Genomic DNA, 15,938 nt, shown 5'->3' on the forward strand with positions numbered 1-15,938 from the left:
TTGTCAAGTTTAGGATTTTGATTAGAAATCTGAGTGAAGATATTGAGTAGGTACTTGGGTATTCAAGTTAGATTTGGGAGAGAGATCTGGAGTGGAGATAGAAATTTCAGAGTCATTTGGCATATACATAATATTTAAAGTGATGAGACTGGAAAACCAGATCAGCAACAGAAGTGAGTATGGGTGGAGAAGAGGACTCAACATTTCAAGGTTGGGGAGATGAGGGGAACTAGCAAAGGAGACCAAGAAGGAGTGACTAGTGAGGTAGGAAGAAATCCAAGAGAGCAAGGGGTCCTGGAAGCCAAGTGATCAACCATGTCAGGTGCTGCTGATGGGCTCAGTATGAGGGGGACTGAACAATATGGAGGTCATTAGTGACCTTCACAAGAAAGTTTGTGACAAATGCCTGATTGGATTGGCCTTAACGAGTAGAAGGAGAGGAACTGGAAATAGAAAACAGAAATAATTTCTTTTGAATTTTTCTACAAAGGCTATCAAATAAATGAGGAAGTAGCTGGTGGAGAAAGTAGGATCAAGAGGGTATTTTTTTTTCCAGTATGGGATAAATAAGAAAAAATATATGTAAGAATATTTACAAAGAGGGAGAATATATGATGTAAGTGTGAAGTGCTGAAGTCTAGTGCCTAAGTGGAGAAGTTGCCCTAGATAGGCGTGCAGGACACACCAGACCTTGAATGGAAAGAGGAAGTCCCCTTGGCAAGTTAGCATCTAAGCCTGGAGCAGGATCACATTTGGCTTCATATAACTGTATCCTGACTACAGTGAGTTAATTAAAAAGAGCTTTTATTTTTCTCACTGAAAGGAAGTCAAGAAGTAGGAAGTCCAAGGATGTTGCAACTGCTCAAGAAGGTTTTCAAGGAGTCAGTCTTCTCTCTTCTTGCTCTGCATCCTTAATAGCTGACTTTCATTCTCTTAGTGTCAAGATGGCTGTTTCATCTCCAGGTGTTACGTTTTAATTCCAGGTAGAAATAAGGGAAAAGGTGAAGAACAAAATGTATGTACCAACTGAGTCTGTCTAATTTTATCAAGAGAATAATGGGTTTTCCGAAACTGCCCACTCTCAATCCCATCCCCGGTAGAATTCCATGTACTGCCTCACATGGCTACTCCTACCTGCAAGGGAGTCTGAGCAGGTGAAATTTTCAATTAGGAACCCAGCCATCTAGATTTTGGTTATAGGAGGTAGAATATGAAAGATCATTGTGTCTTCCAGTGTTTAAAATTAAAAAAAAAATTTTTTTAATTGTGGTAAACTATATATAGCATAAAATTTACCATCTTAAATGTTTTTAAGCATATAGTTCATTATGTATTAAGTACATTCCCATTGTTGTGCTACCATTACTACCATCCATCCACAGAACTCTTTCATCTTGCAAAACAAACTCTGTACTCACTAAACGATAACTCCCCATTCCCTCCTCCCTCCAGCCCCTGGAAACCACCATTCTACTTTCTGTCTCTGTGAATTTGACTCTAGGTACCTCATATATGTGAAATCATACCATATGGCTTACTTCACTTAGCATTATATCCTCATTATATTGTAGCATGTGTCAGAATTTACATCCATTTTACGGCTGAATAATATTCCACTCTAATACATTCCAGTATATATATCACATTTTGTTTATCCATTCTTCTGTTGATGGACACTTGGGTTGCTTTCCCCTCTTGGTTATTGTAAATAACACTGCTATGAACATGGTTGTACAAACATGTCTTTGAGTCCCTGCTTAAAATTATTTGGGGTATATACCTAGAAGTATAATTGCTGGATTATATGGTAATTCTATTTTTAATTTTTGAGGAACTGCCATACTGTTTTCTATACCAGCTGCACCATTTTGCAGCCAATGGTGCACAAGGGTTCCAATTTCTCTACATCCTCACGAAACTTGTTTTTTTGATAGTAGGCTTCCTAATGGGTGTGGTGTCTTCCAGTTTTTAACGAGTGGGGAGAGAGTGGAAGTGAGTGGGGAATAGAGTTGAAGGAGAAAAAGGGTAAAAGAAAAATTGAGGGGTAAAAATAAAAATAAGAAATAAGAACTGTCTCACTTCCCCTGGATCGGACTTCATTGAAACCTTTCTGGAGCTCTCAAGACATCTGGAGTCTAACTTGAAAGGAAGGCAACACAATCTTATGGGAAAAGGGCCACAGTGTAAGTTCAGGACACCTGGGTTTTTACTCAAGGCTCCATCACTGCTGGATTTGGGGAGTGTGCATAGAACGCCACACCCTGCTGTGTGGTGAGAATAATAGAATCAGAAAATAGAATCTGACCCCTCTTCTCACTTACTTCAGGGCTGAGATGCTCTACAAGATTGCCCCTGCTTTGAGATCTTTGAAGTAAAGACATTCTGGAAATTCAGATTATCCAGAGATATTTTCCACCCTTCATGTTGAAAAGGAAAGTCCCACATGATGACTCCTTGTGGCTTTTATGCCATGGTGGGAGATTTTCACTCAGATTGTCAGTCAATGTTTCTCTTTTCTTGTCTCCCCTCGGAGACTGGATGATCCCTGAGAACAGGCATTGTATGTGAGGAAAAGGAGAGTAGTAGCAACTGTCCGTGTTTTAAACATCATCACGTGCTAGTCACTACACCAGATGTTTTAGGAACATAATCGTTGGTCTTCAGAATACATCTAGTTCCTAATAGAGTGCTGTTGGTATCAGTTGATTCTATGAGGAACTCTTAGGTTGTGATAATACGGCTTTTTTTTTTTTGGCGTACAGCACAATGGTAATGATGAGAAGTGGTGTTGACAAAAGCGAACAGGAGTCATTGAGAGCTCAGTGTTGCCCCCTGCTGGGATCTCAGAATCTTTCCCATCAAAACATCATCAATAATGCCCTTGTCCTTCCTACTCTTATTACACACACGTACAGACACACACACACACACCCACACAGCCTAGGAAACATACATTCTTTGTAAGAGTATACATTGTATTGGCCTCCTGCCATCCAGCCAAGCCAAAAATTGTGGAACAATAGGAAGCTGTGCCCAGAATATCAGCTAAAAATACCTCATCTCCCTGCTCTGATGTTTGCTGGGTATGTTTAAGAGTGTCCCAGGAGGCTAATGAGGATGAGGGGAAAGGAAAACCGACATTTTCAAAGGAAACCAAACCTTTAACTACGTGAAAAGGAAACATATATTTTCCGTACGTCTGTTTTACGTTTCTTGCCATTTTTGCATGTCTGTGTGACAACATGGAAAGCCTGTAATATAAGTCGTGCCACCTTGGCTTGGATTATTGGAATCCATGCTTTCACCGCAGTCTTGCTCTGCGGCCTGACTCATGGACAGCTTTCCATGTTTCTGCAAAGATGAAGGGGGGGAGGGAAAAGAGAGAGCTTCTGAGCCGGAGAGATTTACTGTCTCACACACACTGTCCACTCATTCAGCTGGTTAGGACACTGCTTAAGAGCCTGGGGGACACAGTTCCATCCCTAGTTGGGCCAAATGTAACCTCTTTTATTCCTTGACCATTGACTGCGCCTCAAGCTCTGGCGGGTTGTTTCAATAGTCTTAACTTGCTCTGTGGTCAGGGGTAGGTCACTGCTCCTTCTCGGCCCTTGGTTTCTTTCCATTTATAAAATGAGAGGAGAGGTTGGCTGGTCTCTTGGGGGGTCTGACAGCGAGGGGAACAAGGCAAGAATGTGGACGTCTCAGTGCAGATCCACACAGTGGTCAGCAGCCTTAGTAAGAAGCAGTCATCTGAGAACTGAAATGATACAGGGAAAGGGTCTGTTCCAAATATTTGCCAGATAATGTCAGCATTAACCAAATAGCAACTGTTGGCTCTGGTTGGCTACACAGGGAGCTGCTGACTTCCTGAACATATGCTGGGTGTCAGGCAGTGAAGGTGGGTGTTGGTCAACACTAGTTGGCTAATGTCAATATTTACCTTGGGTTAGGCTAGACCATAACCATAGTTGCCTGAATGTAATGCACCCCTAGTTTCCTCTCAAGTATTTGTCCTTTCATATCTGTCTGTGGGTCTCTTCTCCAATAACATATGAAAGGCTTGTTGAAGTTTGATTCAATTTGTTAAAATAATGAAGAACAGAGCTTGAGCTACACATGAAGTTCTATTTTTGGCTCAGTTGGCTGCCTTGAAATAAATGATCTTATATAAATATTTACATGGGCAGATATGTTAAATTGATTTCGATAAAGGGAGTTAATAGCTACTGCTTATTGAGAGCGGCTACTGTGTGTCAGATACTTCAAATACATTATCTTATTTAATCTCCAAAACATCTTGTAAGATAGTTATGATCTCATTTTGTAGATGAAGCTGAGGCTCCAAAAGAGCCTATAACTTGCTCAAATTCTCAAAAGTAGAGCCAAGATTTGAATCCAGGTTCTATTAGACCTCAAAGGCATGCTCCTCCTGCTATGCCTTGCTGACTCCGGAATAGATGCTTTTTGAGAACAAGAAAACTACTTAGTCTACCATTTCTAGGTAAAAGCTGTCCATTGCCAGCAACATTTGCGATAGGCGATGAGCCATGTGCGTTATTACCCTGCACTTCTCCGTGAGGCCAGCGCCTCACAGAGCCTCTTGGACGTGCAGGCATCATACTTAGCAGTTCTCATCCCATTGTATGGCCCTCCTTACTGCTCCCCAGGAGCCCCAGGGAGACAGAGACTCTGATTGGCTCCGCCAGCCACTTATTGTTTTCCATTTTCTCCCCACTGCAGAGTCTTGAGTCTGTCTCCTATAGAAGATCCTGCCACTTCTATTGTCCCTGCAGACTTTCCCACCGCCCCAGGACCATGGGCTCAGTTGCTTATTGTGGTGGTGTTGGCTCAGCCTCAAGGACAGAGACCTTGAGCCAGCTGACAAGGTTGCTTGTGTCACTACTTCTAAGGCCACAAGCCATGCTTTTGGTTCCCAATACTTTTGAATACTCTTCTCTCACCATCTCTCCTTCAGTTTAGCCACATGGTCTCCCAGACTCCCAGCAGCAGATTTCCCCGACAGACAGTTTTGGCTTATGGCCAAAGCCTGTCTTGGTGCCTGGATGACCTCAGTTACCACGTCAACATGGCATTGAATGAATGCTGCTATGCTGCCCCCTGGTGGAGAGGGTGGAAACTGAGTGATACACAGATTACTGCCTTGTTAAAGAGGTGCACAAAGACCCTCTCCTATTTTCTAAACCAAAGGGTTTACATAGCTGATTAAAACTAGTTTCAGCAGTGCCAATGGAAAGAGGGCATGATCTGTAGTTGCCTGCTGTCTAAGGCTAAAAGCAGCTCTGATTTCTTATTTTGGTGGGGCAAAAACGGTACACAAGCAGTTGACCTCAAGTTGGAATTATGGTTTTTCATGTGTATTTTGTCTTCGATTCCTCCACTTAATTGTCTATGGTGTGGAGGCTTTGAGAGGCTCCCTTTGAGGTCTGCAGGACTCTGTGTCAAGGTTAATGAAGATCTCAGTCTTTCCAAATGTACCCTTGGTTCAGGAACCTTCTGGAGTGTCATAATGGGGGTTCTCCTTATATTCCTTCCCAATCCTTGTGAGTCTCAGAGCCCTTGCCCTGGGATAGCTCTGGGTTTGCTTGAAGCTGCCGTATTCTGCAATATTCCTGTGTATGAGAAGTTGTGTCATCAGCCTGGAGGGTAGATGTGGGGATGACATGGCATCTAGTATATGGTGTCTAGAGAATGATGGGGCAGGAGGTGGAAGGGATTGGAGGAAGCCATGAGAACTCATGGGTGAAAAAGTCAGGTGTGTTGCTACTGAGAAGAAAATTAAGCATCAGTTAATCTTTTGGTTTTTACTTTGATATATAGAGCAAGATGGCATTTCATCCAATCATGCCAAAACTGTTAGCTGGGTAAATCTAGACAGATCCTGTGTGGATAGACTGCATGCAAACTTTAGCCTGAGGCCATTACAGCAGGTGGAAACTCAGACCCTGGCACCATTATATTGTCAGGGCTGGCCCCCAAGTTTATAGCCAGCACCACTGAAAAGCTGACCTCTGACCTTCTTGCATTGTTCATGGCCTTGGTTCTGAACTACTTGTCCCAATCCTTTTTTCTCCATGCTCCTTTATCTAATCCTGATTCTCCCAGTCTCTGACATCGTGATTAATCATTTTTGTTTTTACTAATTTCTTTTTCATATTTAATATTCAGTTCTTTTTCTCCATCATCATCATCGTCATTGTCATCATCATCATCATTACCATCACCACCACTACCACCATTTTAATAGTTGCCATTTTATTGAGGATTTGCCATGTGCCAAGCAGTTTTAATGTATTATTTCAATTAACTCTTATTGAGACTCCATGAAGTGGGTCCTTTTTTTATTCCCATTGTATAGATGTTAGCTAATGCTGCTGTAGCCTGCTCAAGACCACATAGCTAATAAGTAATGGAGTAGGGACTTGGACCCAAGTTTATTTGATTACACCATGTTGTCTCCTTGTCCTACTATTTCCACAACTCAGTCTCTCTCTGGCTTCCTTGGGTCTTCTGGGTCCAACCCCACTGGCCTACATTTCTGCCTATTCCTTGAAAACAGTGACCCACTAGGTTCCCCAGTGAATAAGGTTCCAGTAAGAATTGTCTTGTTTCCCAATCTTTTTGGAGTCAGAGTAGACTCTTTTATGGTGGTATTGGGTCAAAGAGCATCTCCCAGACACTATTTGTTCTTAACCTAAATCCATGGAGGACAGACCTCTTTTTGGGATCCCTTCAGATACTTTGGGGCTCAGGAGCTGAGTAGCCTGAAGGGATCAACTTGGTTCCTAACTCCTGCCTTTCACCTACATGTGGGCAGCAGAGTCTCAGGACCTTCTACAAAGCCATGGGCCTATCCGGAAAATCTCTCACAGGCTGAGACAGCCATCTCAGCTACTTGATATTTATACTTATTTCTCCTGTGAAATCAGTGCTGGAGAGGGTGTAGGAGAGAAATGGAAGAAAGAAACTCTGAGCCAGCCGTCCCAGAGTCTCTCTCTCCTGTGGAAGAGAGGCATCATGAACCAAGCTGAGCTGAAATATGGTGAGATTCTTTCTGGTGTCATAAGATAGTTCTATTGACTCCTACCCCACAAATTTAGTGAGGTAATGGATACAAGAAATACCACAGCTGCTGGCACCAAGTGGGTATTCAATAAAGATTAATTCCCTTTTTTTCTATCTTCTACAGCTTCTTTTCCTTTGAAGTAAAATAACTTGGGGGCTGAAATATATTCTGATGATGGAGACCCCAGTATTCAGAAGGGCGGAGTGATTTTCCTAAGATCACACAACCGGAACCCAAATCCAGGTGTCCATATGGTGTCTCTGCATGTTGTCATCTTTCTAGTGTAATTCCTGCAGTGGAGGGGGTGCTGTTGCTTCTCAGAGTTCTGTGCCTCTTTCTTGATCTTCTTAGACTTGTTCTCTAGGAGTTTCTCAGGTGTCAAACCTTCATATCTGATTTTGAAACATTCTTGTTTCCTTAGCTACAGTGTAGGGTTCTTAACCCTGTGATAAAATCATGAATCATAAAAATGGGAACGACTTAAGGAATTATCCAGCCTAGTGAGTTTCAAACATGCCTTAGGAACAAAATGCTTTATTCAAACAAAATATTTCTTTTCTAGAAATATGTAAATCCTTTTTAGAACTATATATATATCAAGAGATAGAGGAAGGGAGAGAGGGGGCGAGAGAGAAAGAGAAGGAGAGAGATGGTTTTAGCTGGTGTGTCTGTGTGTTTCATATGTGTGTCCATACCCATTCATAATCCCCTTTGGCCTGAGCTGTTTTATATTTATTTATACATGAATGATGTGGTTCTGGAAAAGACTTTGGAGAATTACTATGGCCAGGCAGTGTCATGCCAAAACACTCTCTGGAGACCTGGATTTCGGTGCAGGCAGAGGGGGCTTCTCTGGTTGAAAGGTGAGGAGTGAGGAGACATGGGGAATAGAGACCTACCCCTCCCCAACCTCGAAGTCCTTAGTATAACACTGATCTAGGGCAGTACTTTTCCATTAAAGATAAGAAAACTGAGGCCCAAGGAAAGACGGTGGCTTTTCTGAGGCCCTTTGCTAAAGGAAGAACCCTTGAGCCCAGGTCTTCCTACTCCAAGTCCTCTGTTCTTCCCTGAATCAGGTTGCCTTTCCTTTTCTTCTTTGCTATCCTCCGTGGCACCTGGCATAGGGCAGGGGGGCTGGAGGTCAGTTACAAGAAACACTGCTTTGCTTGCATTATCTTGGCTCATTGTGGTGAGAGGGTGTGTGTCTAAGGAGCGTGTACTGCCTGGCAGCCCATGAGCAGTGCGTCCCTGGGTTCGTCCCCTGGGTCAGTGCTGCTCTCTTAAAAGATGAAGTCATGCTGCTGTCAAAGCTGGGAGGAGTCGGCAGAAGGGCTCACACTGCTGAGGAAGAAGTGTCCTCTTAGGATAGGGCTCAGGAAACTCTTAAGCACGAGAGCCACCTTTGGGGCAGAAAAACATCCACAAAGGTCAAAAGACACAGGTGGGGCAAGTAAAAATGCCTAAAAATTGTGTATACCTTATATAGGTCACAAAGGACTCCACATACATGTTCTCATTTAATCCTCACTCATCCAGGCATGTAGGCATTGTTATTGCCTTTTACATCTGAGCAAACTGAGGCTGCAGACGATTAAGTGATGAGCTGCAAGTCACACTGACTGCTTGGAGGTGGTGGAGCCTACCAACTCAGACTCTCCCACCCAAACTACAAGTTGTGCATCTTATAGCTTGTGGCTGTACAAGAAGAGATGTAGGCAAGACATTGAATGGAATTTCAGCCAGCCTCTACTTCCCTGCCTGGTAGAGAGAGTGGGAAAGGGCCAGATAAGGAGGAGAAGGGGTGGGGGGAGAGGGCGGGGAGGAAAAGAGAGAAGATTCAGTGACTCCTAGCCTAAGCCAAGTGGATGGGTCTCTGCTTTGTGCCATTTTGGCTGTTTGCTTCTTACAAACTCCAAACACACTCTCCTGTGGCGGTTTGTTTGGAACTTGCTACCTGCTGCAGCATGTGAGCTCCCCGAGAACAGGGCAGCCTTCTTTATCTTTCATCCCCATGCCTTCCCCACAAAGGGCATTCAACAGAGGAAGGAGAGCACTGCCTGAGGGCTTAGTCTCTGGGACAGGTACCACTCTGGATGCTTTCCCACCAGCTGGAAACCTTATTCCCATTTTACAGGTGAGAGAATGAGATGCAAAAAGGAGATAAGGAATCATTTGAAGAGCTTTTAGGGGTAGGAGAATTTAGAATGGTGGGAAAAGTTAAGAGTTGTTATGTATGCCTAGAAGAGCTGGGCATTCCTGAAAACCATGCCTGGCTTTCCAGGGCACAGCCAGTCTGCCAGGTTCCCAACCCGAGTGAGGTCTCATTAGCATTCAGAGGGGTAAGTAACCATGGGGGCCGCCATCCAGGGCATTGGGAAGAGACAGGCTGTGTTTTAATTACGACCTGGACTTTTGAACAAATCCCTTTCTCTGCTTGTCTGAGCCTTAGAGAAAACAACTTGCGGGAGGTGTGTAGTCGGCAGCTGGGTCCACAGTGGTACCCGTACAGCTGTGTACACATCTGGCACACAGGTGGTGGACTGCATGTGCCTTTTCTCCTCGAACTGCTCTGGGGTTAGTGTGGGTAACAAGAGCCAAGGTGGTAAGGTGAGGTTGACCTGGTCTTTGTCCAGAGAGGGAGAGCTGATGGAAGAATGGAAAGAAACAGGACTGCCTTGCTCTTCCGGGTCTGTAATCCCCACTGACCGTGACCATTTCAGGATTTGAGCCCAGACAAATTGCGCCACTTCCTCCAGCCACTCCTGAGTCAACATGGTGCGTTTTCTTTGTTGAGATCCCCCCAACCCTCCCTTCTCCTACTTGGGGGAAATTTTTGGAGTGGGGGATGAAATTAAGAAGGGAGGAGAAAGAGGAGGAGATTAACAGGGTAGAAGTTAGACAAGCACAGATGCTACCACCTGCGGCTGCAGAGTCTCAAGTGCTTGTTGACTCCCTGGGAGCGTTTGCCTTGAGTCTGTTTAACAGTTCATTCCAGGGGAAGGGGAGGAGAAGGAGGGCTTGGGGACAAAGGGCCTTTGACAGGCTCCTGGAAAAGCATTGATTAGTTTGCTCAGGTTGGCAAATAGTGACTAGGGACTCGGGGCTGGCGATGAACTGGGTGGATTTTCTGCCCGATGCACAGCATCCAGCAGAGGGGGAGGGAGTAAAGGCAGATGTTCAAGGGACTGGTGTGCCCCGAGGTTCAGACATGGAGAGCAAAACCACACTGGGCAGCTGGAGGAAGGGGGAGCAGGGGCAAGGCTGCTGGCACCTGGAGTTCTGTGTTTGGGCTGTCGCATACCTTGTCAGTGGTGAAAGAGACACGCCAGCCCCTTGGACTGTCCCCCAACCTCACCCTCTATTCTGAAGTTGAGAGGCAGAGGGAAGGCATATCAGGATGGGTGTTTTCAGGGTGCTCCCAGTGGCCCAGGGCATCAGGGATTGGTGTGGTGGCCCAGGGCATGGATTGAGAGCGAGGCAGCACATGTGCTTCTGATCCCGAGCTGAATCAGCCTGCAGGCTGGCCTCTGTCCTGGGAGGCTGTTCCCTCGTGGATTCATGGGAGGCAATTTCATCCTCTTCTCCAAGCCTTGGCTTCCTTCACTCAAAGAGTCTGAATGGCCTCCCTTTTTCTTGTGCCAATCTGTGTGTAATGCCTCCTTGGGAGCTCCTCCTCAACTTCCTCTTCACTCCACCCTCAAAATTCTTCCCTTCCTCCAGGAAGCTTCCAAGATAAACACACTATGCGCATGTGTAGACTTAGAGTCATAACTAGTGCAGCTTGGAGCTGGGAAGTGATTACCGTATGATTTCCTTCATTAAGTAGTAGATAATAACAACAATAAACAAACACATAAAGACAGAGATTGGATTGGTGGTTACCAGAGGGGAAGGGGGGAGGGAGGAGGGCGAAAGGGATAATTCGGCACATGTGTGTGGTGATGGGTTGTAATTAGTATTTGCGTGGTGAACATGATGTAATCTATGCAGAAATAGAAGCATAATGATGTACACCTGAAATTTATACAATGTTATAAACCAATGTTACTGCAATAAACAAACAAAAAAAGAAAAAATATATTATAAACAGACTTTATGCCATTCTATTTGGTACTCATGAAACATTGCTTTGTACTCTCCTCATATTCTGTTTCCCAAGGTAAATCCCTACAGGTGGACATTTATCTGTTCATTGGTTTATTTGTTTGCTATTTCTCTCACTAGCATGTGAGTTCCATGGGGTTGGGGACTTTGTTCTGTATCATTTTGTGCCTACGACAGTGCCTGACACATAAGAGACTCTCAATATAGACTTGTTTAGGTACATGAATGCTGCTGGTGGTGGTTTCTTTTCCTCCACTCCTTGTTAAGACACAGAGTGTATGGCATAGTGCATGGTGGATACTTCTGAATAAATGAAAGAATGAATGAAAAAAAGTATAAATGAGTGAATGAATATGTAAATCAGCTTTTGGAATGAATGAAAAGAAGACTAAATGAGTGAATGAGATGGGATTGGCCACTCTTAGGCCATCATGGTGGTTGGCTTGTCTATAGGAAAAGGCTCTTCAGTTATTCATGGTCCGTTGGCTCCTGCCAAGGTGGGGCTCATGAGCAGAGCAAAGTGGCATCAGCTCCCTGGATATTCTCCGAGTCAGCTTGTGTCTGCCTTTGTGAAGACACAAGTGGTGTGGACCTTTATGAACTCACTCTGCCCATTCTGTCTCTGCTCACCGCCATCCTCTCTCTTATGCCATCTGACCTTTCTGTGTCTATTGACCCCTCTGGTATATGGGTACAAACAGAGAGTGGTTTTGAGAGAGACTTTTTCCCCCTATTGTGCTATTACTTTAAAAAAGAAAATAACTCTTTATTTTGGAAATAGGAAAATGAATGCTCTAATGAGTGAATCCCAGAGATATTTTTAGGGTATATTATCTCTGTGCTTATGCCAAAGGCTTTGCCGAAGGCAATTATGTTACAATTTAAAAAAGAAAAAAGAAACAGAGAGATGTACTTTAAATTTTAGACTTCATAGACTACTCTGAGCTCTTATTTATCTAGGGTGTCAAGGAAGAGAAGAGCCACCTTCATTGAGAACCTACTGTGTGTCGGCTCCTATGCTCGGCTCTTAGCACATGTTATTTCAGAAGAGGATGAGCAAGTTAGATCCACGGGTCAAATCAGATCAACTTTTATTGAGTATACCCACTGTGTGCAAGAGGTTGTGGGGCATATAAATATATTCCATAGGCCTTGTTCTTGAAATACAAGTTGCTGGCAAGATTAAGTTATAAACATGGGAAGAGTTAAATAATAACACAAGATTAGGATATTTGAAGTCAGCAATCGGATGCAATGATCATAGGACTTTTGGAGCTGGAAGAGGTTGTCTGGCCTAATGTCTTTAACAACAGCCAGAGAAAAGGAGGTACAAAGGGGAGAAACAGCCTCGGCAGAGCTGGCAGCAGAGCCCAGGCCTCCAGATCCTGTTACCTTTTGTGTCTTGATACATCTCCAGGTAACTGCCGAATGACCAGCACAGACAGTTCATGGTAAAGGTGTTCAAAGTAGGGGGCAGTTCCTTCAGACTGGGGGAGGGGAGGTCAGCGCAGGATTCAAGGAGAAGGTGGGAGCTGCTATGTCCTGAAGGGCAGGTTGGATTCAGGTACATTAAACAGAGAGGGAAGAGCTTTGCAGGAGGGCGGAATGGCACATATAGGCCCAGAGGTAGGAAATCAGGAACGTTGTGTGCAGGAGTGGTGACATTGTCATCATCCAGCAGCTCTGACCACCAGGAGCCTGGGAGCTGATCCCCGTGCTTCCCTGTCTCCAGGTTGTGGGTTCTGTCCCCTCCTCTCCGGCTTCCCTGCTGCTGTCTTAGTGCTGACTTTTGTCCCTGCTAAGCTGCTCTCCCTCACTCTTCTCTCTAACTCCATTTCCACTCCCCCTTTCCTACTGCCCAGACTTCCTTTTCCAAAACAGGGCTTTTACCATGTTAAAAATTGTTCAACGACTCCCTCTTGCTTGCCAGATGATGTCTGCCTGGGTGTGCAGTCGGGTCATGACATGCCCCACCTGCCACCGCTCTCGAGGCGCCCCCCATCTCCAACCTGGTGGAGAACACACCATGCTCTGAGCACACCATGCACTTTCACGACTTCAGGCCTTTGCATAAGCTGTTCTCTCTGCTGGGGATCCCTGCTCCCACCCCTTTATACCTGCCAACCTGCCTGCCTTCCCCTCTTTCATTTGACCAAGATTTATTGAACACATAGCAAAGTGCAAGTCCCCCTGCTCCTTCCCTGACCGCTGTTTCCTCCTCCGTGCCCCCGGAGCCCTCTACTTTAATTATTTGGACGTGTCTGTCTCTTCCATTAGCCTGAGCTCATTTCTGGGAGAGAATTTTTCTTTTATTCACCTTCGCATCACTAGTACCTACTGCTTTGGCTTGGCGTAGATGCCATCTATGTGGTTTATTCAAAATAAGTGAAGTGAAATAAGAGTTAAGTCCTGAGAGAGAGGCTGAATCCACGGAATGTCAGGCTGTGAGTTGAGATGCAGTTTGATTTCTCAAAATCCAGATTACACATCAGAATGCCCCGGGGAGCTTGTTAAGAATTCCTGTTCTGGGACCCACCATGTTACACGCTGATAAGACTGGGCCTGGACATTTTGGTTATTGTCATTTTGTTTAAATAATAAGCTCACCCAGAGCTTCTGGGCAGCCTGCCTGGCACCAGTCTGTAGACCATCCTTTGGGGACACTGTGTCATAGACCACACCAGATACACCCTGGGCTCAGACGTCTTCCAGTGCCTCTCATTCTGCTTTTCTTAAGCCTTTGGGAGAGTAACTCAACTGAATTCTTTGGTTCAACCTCCTCAGGGAATAAATCATCTGGGTTTGAAGCATGTTCCATTCCAAGCATCCTTGTCCCAGTTCTGGAAGTTTCTTTTGCTGTTGACTTGAGGGGACACCTGGACCCAAGCCAGACCTTTCTCACAGACCTTGCTTTCCCTTTCTCCCTCCCCTGCTGCCAGGCTGTTTGCTGTCAAATGTGGGGGCTGCTTTGAGGCCATCGCTCCCAACGAGTTTGTGATGCGGGCCCAGAAGAGTGTGTACCACCTGAGCTGCTTCTGCTGCTGTGTCTGTGAGCGGCAGCTCCAGAAGGGTGATGAGTTTGTCTTGAAGGAGGGGCAGCTGCTCTGCAAAGGGGACTATGAGAAAGAGCGGGAGCTGCTCAGCCTGGTGAGCCCAGCAGCGTCAGACTCAGGTGAGTGCCATGGGGTGGGCAGAGGGTGTGGGAGGTGGAGAATGGAGTGGGGTGACAGTCTGCATCGCTCTCTCCCTAGAGGGCTGGCCACCAGGGCAGCCTAGCTCTATGGCAAGGCAGCTCTGTGCATTCCAGGAAGTTGCTTTGTAAGCTTGGAGTAATCTCTTATCAATCAGGTATTGCCATAATGATGCTGCATAACAAACTACCCCTGAATTCCATGGCATACAACCATAAACACTTATTCACATGTTCTCAAGTCTCTGGGTCAAAGGGAGTGACTTGCTTCAGGCTGAGGGTCTTCAAGTCGCCGGGAATCTGCTGATCTCAGCTGAGCTGAGCTCTAGATCGTAGACCAGGTTCAAGTCTGCTCTGTGTGATTCATTTTGGGGTCCAAGCTTGAGATGCAACAGCTACAGGGCATGATTTTCTCCTGGCAATGGCAAAAGTACAGGACGGCATGCCCAACCAGACAAGCACATTTCAAGCCTCTGCTCATATCATGTCTACTAATGTTTCACTGGCTAAAGCCAATTAAAAGCTCAAACCCAAAGTCCAAGGGGAGAGGAAATACACTGCACACACCACAAGGCCCTGCTAGGGAGTAGATACATAATGCTGTTAAATGGAATGAGGAATTGGAACCAATAATTCAGTCTGTGACCATCACTGAACTGCTCTAAGCCTTTGTTTCCTCATCTGTCTAATGGGAAAGCTGGAATCTGTCTAAGTCTTGGTGGGTCACATAAAGAAAGGAACTAGAATCTATTTGTTCCACCCACTGAACCTTCACCCTCTCTCATTGGGTGGGTTGGGGGGAAGAGAGGAGATAGGAGAGATTCACAGATTTTATAGAGCAGGTTTTACAAGGCCAGAGAAATTCAATTAAAACTGCCCAAGTTAAGCATGGAATGCCTTTTCAGGGTGTCAGTCCCCACAGGGCAGCGCCTGTCTTAGTCTGGCCTCCCTTTTCCTCCAAGAATCTGTGAGATCCAATGAGATGACATCCATGTTATCTTACTAGTTCTTGCCAGTGCCGGTTCCAAACCCCTTAACATGGCTTACCAGGCCCTCTGCAATCTTGTTCTCCCATCTCTTCAGCGTCTTGGGAGCCTCTGATCCCTCTCACTCTACACTCAGCCTCCTTGTACTCCAGCACTTATCAGTGTCTCCCACTCACTTCCACATCCTAAAAGTTGATTACCTCTCTGCCTCTCTCCCTCACTCTTTTGTCTTGCTGGCATAGCCTTTAAGCTTCTCTCTAGGGGCTACTTCCTTGAAGAAGACTCTTGTTCCCATGTGCTGGGTGAGTTTATCCTTAACCTCTCCTGCGGAGACATGGATCTCACTTTGTGGTGGTTGTTTGTTTGGCTGTTTGTTGTTCTTGCCAGAGTGCTAAGCTCCATGAGAGATGGTGTGTGCCTTTTTTACCACTGTATTCCCAGGGCTTAGCACAGGCCTGGGACACTGAGGTTGCTTGATAAAATCTTTGTTAAAAATGAATAAACACATGACACAGAAGCATTGTGGCACGATGCTGGAGTACAAGAGCTTGGGAGACAGTCAGGTGGGGGCCCC

At 45.3% G+C, this 15,938-nt stretch overlaps 1 protein-coding gene across 1 annotated transcript in view; it reads left to right on the top strand.

Annotated features, from left to right (window-relative positions):
* LMX1A (LIM homeobox transcription factor 1 alpha) overlaps positions 1–15,938 on the top strand; it is a 141,864-nt gene that overhangs the window by 86,177 nt on the left and 39,749 nt on the right. Inside the window, exon 3 of the mRNA XM_087418642.1 lies at positions 14,128–14,360. Coding sequence (XP_087274768.1) covers positions 14,128–14,360 — 233 coding nt within the window. The remainder of the gene's footprint in view (positions 1–14,127; positions 14,361–15,938) is intronic.

The sequence above is a fragment of the Ceratotherium simum genome, chromosome 2 (genome assembly GCF_057802395.1).
Source record: "Ceratotherium simum simum isolate JZ-2026a chromosome 2, ASM5780239v1, whole genome shotgun sequence".
NCBI lineage: Eukaryota > Metazoa > Chordata > Mammalia > Perissodactyla > Rhinocerotidae > Ceratotherium > Ceratotherium simum.